At 38.5% G+C, this 10,996-nt stretch overlaps 1 protein-coding gene across 3 annotated transcripts in view; it reads left to right on the top strand.

Annotated features, from left to right (window-relative positions):
• The window catches only part of SLC25A14 (solute carrier family 25 member 14), a 34,509-nt gene extending 24,439 nt beyond the window's left edge, over positions 1 to 10,070 (top strand). For 2 of the 3 annotated variants that reach the window (XM_025373451.1, XM_025373452.1), the window contains exons 8-11: positions 1,661 to 1,785; positions 2,568 to 2,703; positions 8,603 to 8,683; positions 9,619 to 10,067. In XM_025373451.1, the coding sequence (XP_025229236.1) occupies positions 1,661 to 1,785; positions 2,568 to 2,703; positions 8,603 to 8,683; positions 9,619 to 9,660 (384 nt within the window). In that variant the 3' untranslated portion in view covers positions 9,661 to 10,067. Of the gene's footprint in view, positions 1 to 1,660; positions 1,786 to 2,567; positions 2,704 to 8,602; positions 8,684 to 9,618 lie in introns of all 3 variants that reach the window. The other variant, XM_025373450.1, reaches the window with a different exon arrangement.
• The last annotated feature ends 926 nt before the right edge of the window (positions 10,071 to 10,996 follow it).

Here is a 10,996-nt window from a genome sequence, read left to right on the forward strand (position 1 = left end):
AAAAAAAAAAAAAAAAAAAAAAAAAAAAAAAAAAATAGCCGGGCGTAGTGGTGGGCACCTGTAGTCCCAGCTACTTGGGAGGCTGAGGCAGGAGAATGGCGTGAACCCGGGAGGCGGAGCTTGCAGTGAGCCGAGATCGTGCCACTGCACTCCAGCCTGGGCGACTGAGCAAGACTCCGTCTCAAAAAAAAAAAGAAGAAGGAAAAAAAAAAACAAAAACATTTTCATTACCAAAAAGAAACCCTTACCGTTTACCCATCACTTCTCATTTCTCCCAGCCCTCCTAGCTGCAGAGAACCACTACTCTACTTTCTGTCTCTATAGATTTGCCTGTTCTAGGTATTTCATGTAAATGGAATCAGGCAATATGTAGAGTTTTGTGACTGGCTTCTTCCACTTAGCATACTGATTTTAAGATTTATCCATGTTGCAGCATGTATCAGTACTTTATTCTTTTTTATAGCTGAATATTAATTCCATTGTGTGGATATGCCATATTGTATTTGTCCCTTCATCAATTAATGAGCATTTGGGTTCTTTGCACATTTTAGCTATTATAAATACTGCTATGAACATTTCTGTACACATTTTTGTATGAACATATATTTTCAGTTCTCTTGGGTATATACCTAGGTGTAAAATCGCTTGCTCATATGGTAATCTGTGTTTAACTTTTTGAGGAAATGCCAAATTGTTTTCTACAGTGGCTGCCCCATAGCATGTAAGGGTTCCTATTTCTTCACTTCCTCACCAACGCTTGCTCTTTTACTTATTTATTTATTAATTAATTTTTTTTTTTCGAGGCAGGATCTTGCTGTGTTGCCCAAGCTGGAATGCAGTGGTGCGATCATGGCTCACTGCAGCCTCAGCCTCCCAGGCTCAGGTGATCCTCCCACCTCAGCATCTCAAGTAGCTGTGACTACAGGCACATGCCACCATGCCTGGCTAATTTTAAAATCTTTTTAAGAGATAGAGTCTTACTGTATTGCCCAGGTTTGTCTAGAATTCCTGCTCAAGTGATCCTCCTGCCTCAGTCTCCCAAAGTGCTGGGATTACAGGCATAAGCCACTGCACCTAGCCTTCTTTTACTTAAAAGAAAAATCATTATAGTCCTCCTAGTAGGTATGAAGTGGAATGTCCTTGTGGTTTTGATTTGCATTTCCCTAGTGACTAATGATGTTTAGCATCTTTTCATCTGTGTATTGGCCATTTGTGTATCTTTTTTGAAGGAAATATCTTCAAGTCTTTTGGCCGTTTTAAAATTGGATCGTTTGCCTTTTTTGTTGTAAGAGTTCTTTATATATTCTTGACACCAGTCCCTTATCAGATATATGAGTGGCAAATGTTTTTTTCCCTGTGTGTGTTGGCTCTTCACTTTCTTAGTGGTGTCTTTTGAGTCACAAAAGTTTTTAATTGTGATGAAGTCCAGTTGATCTTTTTCTTTCTTTTGTCTTTTGTGCTTTGGGTGTCATATCAATTATTTTATTTTTAGTATAGCAAGTGAATTGGAAATTTGTAAATGTTCCCTTATTAGTCATTGATTTGAAAGAGTGACCTGTGTATTTTTCTGTTACTTTTCAACTCCTGACCTATTTTGTTCACTCTAAGACATCATTCCCTTTATATTTCCTTGGTGCCTAATGTCACTTGTGTTTTGTAGGGTGTGGTTCCAACTGCTCAGCGTGCTGCCATCGTTGTGGGAGTAGAGCTACCAGTCTATGATATTACTAAGAAGCACTTAATATTGTCAGGAATGATGGGTGATACAATTTTAACTCACTTTGTGTAAGTAGGATGGGATGTGCTCATTTTATTTCCAGCATTTTGAGTACAAAAAGTCTCTTTTACTGAAATCCTCAGGTGGAATTTGATAACTGGTACGTATGGCCTAAATACCCTTGTCTCTTCTATTATCAGAACTTCAAGCCTTGTGAACACTTTATACTTCACAGAAATCCCAGGTGCTGTGGGGGCTTGGGTACTTGGGAATATTTTCTAATACAGCAGCCTATCAGAGGTCTGTCTGATTTACATTTGTCCATACACAGCCTCTATATCTAATAAGCACATCTATTATTTGCTTTGGTTAATTTTGTTTGAGAAAGCAAACTTTTCTCAATGGGAATCAGAAAAAAAGGGGTAAATAAGGTCTGTGAAACTAAAGCACAGTTTTTTGGCTAAAGACTGTTGCTAATCTCACTTTACGTTTTCTTTGTCTTGCAACCTTTATGATAATTTTGTTACTCAGATGCATTTGGCATATGATGCTGTGGTTTGAAAAATTTATGTAACTAATAGGTGGTGCATGATGCTTTCTACTTAGGAATCTTATTAGGTTTAGAAACTCTCCTTTTAAAAAGAGGCTGAGTTTCAGATTGAAAACTGAAGCCTTTGAATGATGTCTCTTTAGAAAAATTTCCTGTCTCTTTAGATTGTAATGAAAGGCCAAGTGCCAGGTTTTATCTGATGGGTCTGACTTATATTGTACAGTTTACATTTAGCCTAATTTCTGTTTAAGTGGGCAGGGAGTGGAAGTGGGGTCAATCTACTTAAACTTTTCCTTTCAGTTCCAGCTTTACATGTGGTTTGGCTGGGGCTCTGGCCTCCAACCCGGTTGATGTGGTGCGAACTCGCATGATGAACCAGAGGGCAATCGTGGGACATGTGGATCTCTATAAGGGCACCGTTGATGGTATTTTAAAGGTAAGTACATTGTGGATTTGGGTTACAATTTGGTTTTCTTTGATGTCTTAGACCTTCCTTCAGTTCTTATTATTAGTTGCTACATACCATTTTGAAGATGAAAGAATCATATTTTTTAGTAGCTTCTCAGTTATTCCCAGGTAGAAAAGCTGTCTCCTTAGCAATCTGCTAATTTGCAGTGGTATTTAATATAATGATTCCCATTTGAATGCTTTAAAATACAGGATACTTTTATTAATAGTATCATGTAGAATTAGTGATAGAAAAGACAGTATATCCCCCATTTGCCTACTTCATACAACACAGAGACCCTGCAATAGATAACTCAGTACTTAAGGAAAAAAGCCTGTACTTTATTTCAGTTCAGGGTTATGCTGTTGTTCACTCTGGCTTTGAAAGTTCCTGCTGTTGTGTTTGTGGGAACTGAATATTCTAAAAGTATTACGTAATTACTGGTGATATTATTGCTACTGAAAACAAATTGAGGCTAAAATATGATGTTGCCATATGGTTTCTCTCCTATTATCAGTTTTGTTTAACAATATTACATATTAGACACCATTTTAGTAGTTAGAGAGAAATTACAGATATTACAAAAGTACTATAGGTATACAAACAGATAATCAGTATAGCCTAATAAGTGATAAACTCAGAGTTCTCAATTTGGAAGCATTGAGATAGGCTCCCTGTAGATGGTGGCATCTTGAATAACAATAACTCACATCCACTTAGTGCTTTTTTGTGTGTCAGGAACTGTCCTTATGAGACTTACGTGTATTCGTTCATTGAATCCTCACCATTACCCCACGAGGTAGACACTGAAGCACTGAAAAATTAAGTAAGCTGCCTAAGGTTTCACAGCCACTAAGTAGAACTGGAATTTAAACTCGGATCATTTGACCTCAAACTGACATTTACCTCTCCATTATGGTGCTTTCCTCATATTGGTGGCCAAGGGTTAGATTATAAAGGATACTGAATGCTATATTGAGGTGCTTGACATTTTTTTTTAACTTGTCAGGGAGCTGTTGAAAGTTTTTAATCAGATTAGCTTTGCATTAAATAGATCACTTTGGCTTTGTGGAGACTAGATCTACCACAGTGGTTCCTCATCTTGGGTACACATTGGAATCACTTGGGGGAACTTTCTCAGCTCCCTCCTCTACCTTAGACCAATTAACTCAAAACCTGCGGAGTAAGGTCCAGGTGTCAATATTTTAAACTATATCAGGTGACTGCAATGTTCACCCAAGGTTGAAGACTACTAAGGGGATAAGCCTGGAGCAGTGATTCTTAAAAGTTTAACATGCATCAGAATCACCTGGAGGGCTTGTTAAACTGCCGTTCACTTGGACCCATCTCCAGATTCTGATTTAGTAAGTATGGAGTGGGACCTGGAAATTTGCATTTTTAACAAATTCCCATGCAATACTGATGCTGCTAGTCTGGAGACCACACTTTGAGAACCACTGACCTACAGATAGGGAAGCTGAATAGAAGGCTCTTGTAATCTGAGAAAGAAGGGGTGAAGGCCTGAACTTGAGCATGATAATGGAGATATAGAAGGTGGGACAGAGTCAAGAAAGAATTAGTTGATAGAGTCAACAGGATTTGGTTGACTAGATGTGGAGAGGTGTGGGAGAAAGGAGGTGTCAAAGATAAATTCTGGGTTTTTGGAGTTGGTGACCAGGTGGTGACATTCATTGACAGAGGCATCACAAGAGGAGCAGGTCTTGGGGGAGACATCATAGTTTTGGATACTCAGTTTGATATGCATGAGGAAAATCCAGTGGATACATTTGGATATTCTAGCCCTGACTCAAGACAGGGTTCGTGGATATAGATAAAAGCCCATGGAGTCATTAGCACACAGGTGGTATATAACTGTGGAGAGAGTTGACCAAGGAGAGTAGGTAGAAGAGTTCACAACCTTTTTGCCTTCCCAGCATACTGTTGTACTATAAAGTTCTTTCCTGTAATAATGATTGACTGAGGCAGCAATTCTCAGACCCTGGAAAGTATAGTTTGGCAAAAGCCCCCGTTGGTATTTCTGCATTTGACAATCACTGGTGTAGAGGGAAGAGCACTGGGCCAAGGAAAGAACACTGCAGAATACCAATATTTATTTATTTATTTATTTATTTATTTATTTATTTATTTATTTATGCCCAGACTGGAGTGCAGTGGTGCGATCTCATCTCACTGCAACCTCTGCCTCCTGGGTTCAAGCAATTCTCCTGCCTCAGCCTCCTGAGGAGCTGGGATTACAGGCACCCGCCACCACACCTGGCTTATTTTTGTATTTTTAGTAGAGACAGGGTTGCACCATGTTGGTCAGGCTGGTCTCGAGCTCCTAACCTCATGATCCGCCTGCCTTGGCCTCCCAAAGTGTTGGGATTACAGGTGTAAGCCACCGTGCCCTGCCCGGAATACCAATTTTTAAGATCTTGGCAGATGAGGAACCTAGGAAAGACACCAAAGATGAGGAAACTTAGAGAGTAGTGTCATGGGAGCCAAAGGAGGAGTTTCAAGAAGGAATGAGTGGTTACTTAATGTCACATACAATAGAGATCTAATATGATAAGGACTGCAAAGCGTCTGTTGGATTTAATATTTTTTAGAAGGTTTGGTGAATTGGTGTTTGCAAAAGCCAGTTGCTGTGCATTGAGGAGTGTGTTTGATTATTCATTCAAGTAATAAAAAAGAAAAAAATCAAGCTGACGCTTGAAGAGCACCCCCGCCGCCACCAAAAAATGAAAGAAATGTTTGTCTTATGTGCTAAGCACTGTTCTAGGTTGTTGAGGATGTATTGGTAAATAAACCATAATGTCCCTGTCTTTATGACACTTGGATTCTCATAGAAGGAGATAAACATAGGAAGTAATAATAGATAGACAGGTGTAAGAGCACTGTTTCAAGAAGATTGGCTAAAAGATTTACTATACAATAATATAGTAATAGCTAATATTTATTGAATGCTTATTCTGTCCCAGGCACTGTACATGGAGTATATCCTTTAACTCTCACAGCAACACTGTGGAGTAAATATTATCTTTCCTATTTTATAAAGGAGGAAACTTAGGTTCAGAGTAGCTAAATAATAACTTACACAAGATTACATAGCTAATAAGAGGCAGATCTGAGACAATCCACAATCTGTCTCATTCCAAAGTTTCTACTTACAACCACTATGCTGTTTTGAATCTGCAGAAACATGTTTTTATGTTGGTAGTAACCTTTAAGTACTTACATTTGCTCAGTCATTTACTTATGTGCTACTAACAATTTTTAATAGCAGTCATTTTTAAAAATGACTTTGTTCTATTTTGCCATTATGTGTAATAGCATCATACTTTATTATTTTGTCTATGCTTGTCTATAGAAGTTCTTTGTTTTCACACAACTGCCTTATGCCAAAAGGTGCCTCCCAGTTCTCATGTTGTGAAGAAATTGGTCACTGTTTTTGGAAATTTATAAAGATTCAAGCTGGGTGCTGTGGCTTGCATCCTGTAGTCTTAGCTACTCGGGAGGATTGCTTGAGTCAGAGTTTGAGGCTGCAGTGAGCTACGTAGGCTTGCCACTGCACTCCAGTCTAGGCGACAGAGCAAGACCATGTTTCTTAATTAAAAAAAAAAAAAAAGATCCAGATGGCTCATAAGAGTGTTAGAGACCCTTACTGTTTTTGTGTTCACCTCTTCAACAAATACTTACGGGAAAATTTCTTGTGCCAGACACTGTGTTAGGTGGTGGTGACACAATGGTGAACAAACAAAGCTAGTTTCTGATCTCTTGGAGATTACATTCTAGTTGAGGGAGACACAATAAACACACAATGCACAGTATAATTTTAGATAGAAATAGATGCTATGCAGAAAACAACAGCATATTGCACTAGTGACTCAGTAGTGGGGAACTACTTCAGCAAGGATGGTCAAGAAAAACCTCTGAGGAGGTGACATTTGAGCTGAGATCTGAATGATGATGAATTGGCCATGAGAGCTGGGAGAAAAGCATTTCATAAAGAGGGAACAGGTTACTAAAGGTCTGAGTTGGAAATAAGCTGGACATGTTCAAGGGTTAGAAAGAAAGCTAGTGTGGCTGAATGTGTGGTGAATAAAGGGAGAAACTAGTAGGAAATGAAACTGGAGAGAAAGGCAGCAGCTAAATCATGTAGGATCCTACAGGTCTTTGCAGAGAATTTGTAATTAGAATGAAATCCACCAGGAAGCCATTTGAGAGCTTTAAGCAGGAAGTGATATGCTCTGCTTTATAATTTTAAAAGATTGTTCTAGCTTCTAGGTAGAGATTTTAGACCAATTAAAAGTCTATTGTGGTAGTCCAGGTAAGAGATTATGAGATTGGATGGTCTCTCAGAGGTCTCTTGTCATTTAACAGTCTAGGTTCTAGGTTATTCACATCTAGGCTTTATTTGGGGTGATTTTCACAATTTTACAACATCAGTTTTGGTCTCAGACCTTTACTATTTGCTGAAGATCCACTGGGGGAAACATATTACCACTATATCTTCATAAATATTGTGCTTATTATTTTACTGTTTATTCCCAAAAGTGGTTAGTAAGGATAATTATCTCTAGTATACTTAATGAACAGGATGGGATAAAGGATATTTACAACTCTGGCTTCTCATATTATTGTCTTATACAAATATTTCCTTTTTTTAGAATTGTGGTGGGTTTCACTTCACTATTGGAAAGGCAAAATAACATTTTTCAATGTCTAACACAATGCCTAACACACTGTAGTTACTTAATAGATATTTGTCCATTATATATGAACCATTTCTGCTGGCTAAATTCAGCACATGCCACCAGTTTATAATGTTTATGCATAATTTATCATTTAATTCTCATAACCATGTATATAAGATCCCTGTTGTATAAAGTAGGAAACCAAAACTCAAAACACTTCACATTTTTCTTCATGTAATCCTCAAAGCATTCACATGAGGTAGGCCATGGCATTATATAGAATTTATAATGATGAAACAGACTCAGAGAAGAATAATAACTTGCCCAACTTTCTATTTTCTTACCCTGCTTTAGTTTTCTTTGTAGCACTTATTTTTGGATATAATATATATCAATTTGTGTATTTGTCAGCCCCACTAGAATATACACTCCATGAGGGTAGAGACTGCTGTGTAGGTTACCTATTGCTGTGTAACACATTACTCCAAAACTCACTGCCTTAAACATTTGTTATTTTGCAGTTTCTATGGGCCAGGGATTGCAACGCAGCTTAGCTGATTCTAGCTTAGGCTGTCTCCTGAGGTTGTAGTTCATATGTCAACTAGGGTTGCTGCCATCTAAAGGCTTGACAGGCTGGGATAGCTGCTTCAATGATCACTTGTGCAGCTGTTGGCTGGAGCCCTCAGTTCCTCACCATGTAGTCCTCTCTTCATCATATAGCAGATGGTTTCCTCTAGAGTGAATGAATCCAAGAGAGAATAAGACAGATGCTTTATTATATATAATATATATTTTATAACCTAGCAATAGAAGTGACATATGTTCACTACTACTGTATTCTGTTGGTGACACAGACCAAATACTATGAGGTGGAGGCTACACAAGGGTACAAATAACTGGAGGTAGGGTTCATTGGGGGCCATCTTGGAGGCTGGCTACCATAGACACTTCTTCTGTCTTGTTTATTAGTATATTCCCAACATCAAGAATGGTGCTTTGCATATGTATGGTAGGTAAATATTTATTGATTAAGTGGGTGGATGGATTTAGACTACAGATGAATTTAAAATGGACCTTCAGAGAAAAGACTATTCATGGAGCCATAAGTTGCTCTGAGGTGGGAGTGGAAGGTGATGTCAAATGTAGAGAAAGGTGAATTCACTCTGTTTTTGGTTATATCTTTCCTGCAGATGTGGAAACATGAGGGCTTTTTTGCACTCTATAAAGGATTTTGGCCAAACTGGCTTCGGCTTGGACCCTGGAACATCATTGTATCCTTTGAGAGGATGAAAGCAAGTGCTTCAAGCTCCCAGATAATTCTAGGCTATGGGAAGGAAAATTTGATTATTAAAGCCTTTTAGGCTAGTGAGAAACTCAAGCATCCCATTGGTGACACTTGAGAATGGAATTAAGTAGAGAAACAGCTTTCAATTGGAGGCTAATACAAACTAAAGGGGATGGAAAAGATATGTCAAACTTTACTCTTTAAAACAAAATGACAACAAACACAGCTAATCTGGAAGGGGCTATGAAGTTTTTAGAAACCCTGATGGAAGAAGCCTACAGGAAAGTCCATGCTGAGGTGGTTCAGATTTCCTACCCCTAACTGTAGGACCAAAATAGCTGGGAAACAAAAACAGGACAGAAGACATTCATGGGGTGACGGAATCCACAGCCAAGTAGGCTTCTTTCTTCATGGGTGAATCTGTCTCCTTCAGTTGTGTTTAGAGTGCCTCCTAAGTGCAGAGCCATGTATTGGATACTGTGTGTGGTGTTGTGTGTATAATGGCAAGCACCACAGCGTTGGAAAGTAATTCCCTGCCCTTGTGGGGTCTGTAGACAGAGAGAGGGTATCTCTCGTTCCCTCTTGGAATCACTCTGATCTTATATGTTATCATTGATGTTCTTGGTTACTCTGTGTGTGTGTGTGTGTGTGTGTGTGTGTGTGTGTTTGTCCTGTTTCCCCCTGAAGACTACAAATATATTAAGAGTTTTACTCTGTTTATGTTGTTCGATGCTAGTGATCTAAATGGGCACATGGTAGGCACGCAACACATGCTTGATTTGACAGGTGGTGTTTTAAAAAAGATTTTAAAGCAAATGAAGCTTAGAATAGCATAGACTAATTTAAGAGAATGCAATGCTAATTTTAGAACTAGCTTTGGCTTTCAGTATCAACCTGGTGATCTTCCTTGACTTACTCCAGTTTTTTATTACATACGAGCAGCTAAAGAGGCTTCAAATCTAAGAACTGAATTATATGTGAGCCCAGCCCTGCCAGCCTTTCTACTCCTTTGTCCTTTTCCCATGTTCTGATGTATTTTGACAATGTCGTAAGTGTTTACCAAGCCGTTGGTCTCCTAAGAGCCTCCTGATGGAAGAACAGTGGGGTGATTCAAAGTTATTTCTATGTTTGTGTTACCATGTTAACTTTTCCCCGAGAGAAAGTGTTAACATTGAGACTCTGGCCCCAGATTGGTATCTTCTATGAAGATGGATACTGATGGGTGACATTGAAAACGGCCTGCTTTCCAAATGTGGTTAAATGTAATTGGTTAGCCCCAGACTTGGGCTAGAGCAGAAGGCATAGGCCAGGGTGGTTATTGCTATATGTGTTACAGACCTCGGTTCTCATTAAAGTATTTATTGGCAGAATCACTTTGTCTTTGTCTTCATTTACTATTTTCTCCTTTGCCAACTCTTGAAATTACATTCTCCAGAGAGTAATAAAAAGAAGATGTCTATGAAATTGAGACTGGACTCTTAAAGTGCACTTTTATGAGATGAGAATGAGTGCATTGTGTTTTCCCACTGCCATTCATGGGCATAATGCCACTGCTAAACGTTGGGCAGGTGGTTCTTTCTTAAACATGAATAAACAAGCAAGTGGCTCATTTGGAAGTTTCTACAGGTAAAAAGCTAAAAAAAAAAAGGCTTAAAATAGAAGCCTGCTCCCAGGGTTCTAATCATACAGGTGTAAAGTTCTGGCTACTTTTTTTGTACTGGAACAGAGCCTGGCTCATTGTAGGCACTCAGATATTTGTGGAATTAATAGTTCTTCATCTTTATCCATTCATTAAGTTGTTCAACATTTATTATGTATCTATTATGTCTAGATTCTGGGACTATAAAATGACTAAGACATAGTATCTGTTTTCAAGCTCATATTATAGAGGAAGAACAGATTTGTAAGTAAATAATTACAGTAGGACCTAAATACTATGTAAGAGATAAACAAAATGCTGTGTGGGAGCACAGAGGAGGAACAGCCTTACCTAGAGGATTTGCCAAAGGCTTCATAGCAGAAATGACACTTGAGCTGAGACAGAGGAAGAGTCGATGTTACCATGAGGATAAGGCATTATACATTTTGACAAATGTATAATATGTATCTATCATTATAGAATCATATAGAATGGTTTCACTGCCCTAAAAATCCTCTATGTTCCTCTTATTCATTCCTTCCTCTCCCCTAACCTCTGGCAACCACTGAGGCTTTTTACTGCCTCCATGTTTTTGCATTTTCCAGAATGTCGTATAGTTGGAATCATACTTTTCAGACTGGCTTTTTAAACTTACTTATA

This window comes from Theropithecus gelada, chromosome X, assembly GCF_003255815.1.
Source record: "Theropithecus gelada isolate Dixy chromosome X, Tgel_1.0, whole genome shotgun sequence".
NCBI lineage: Eukaryota > Metazoa > Chordata > Mammalia > Primates > Cercopithecidae > Theropithecus > Theropithecus gelada.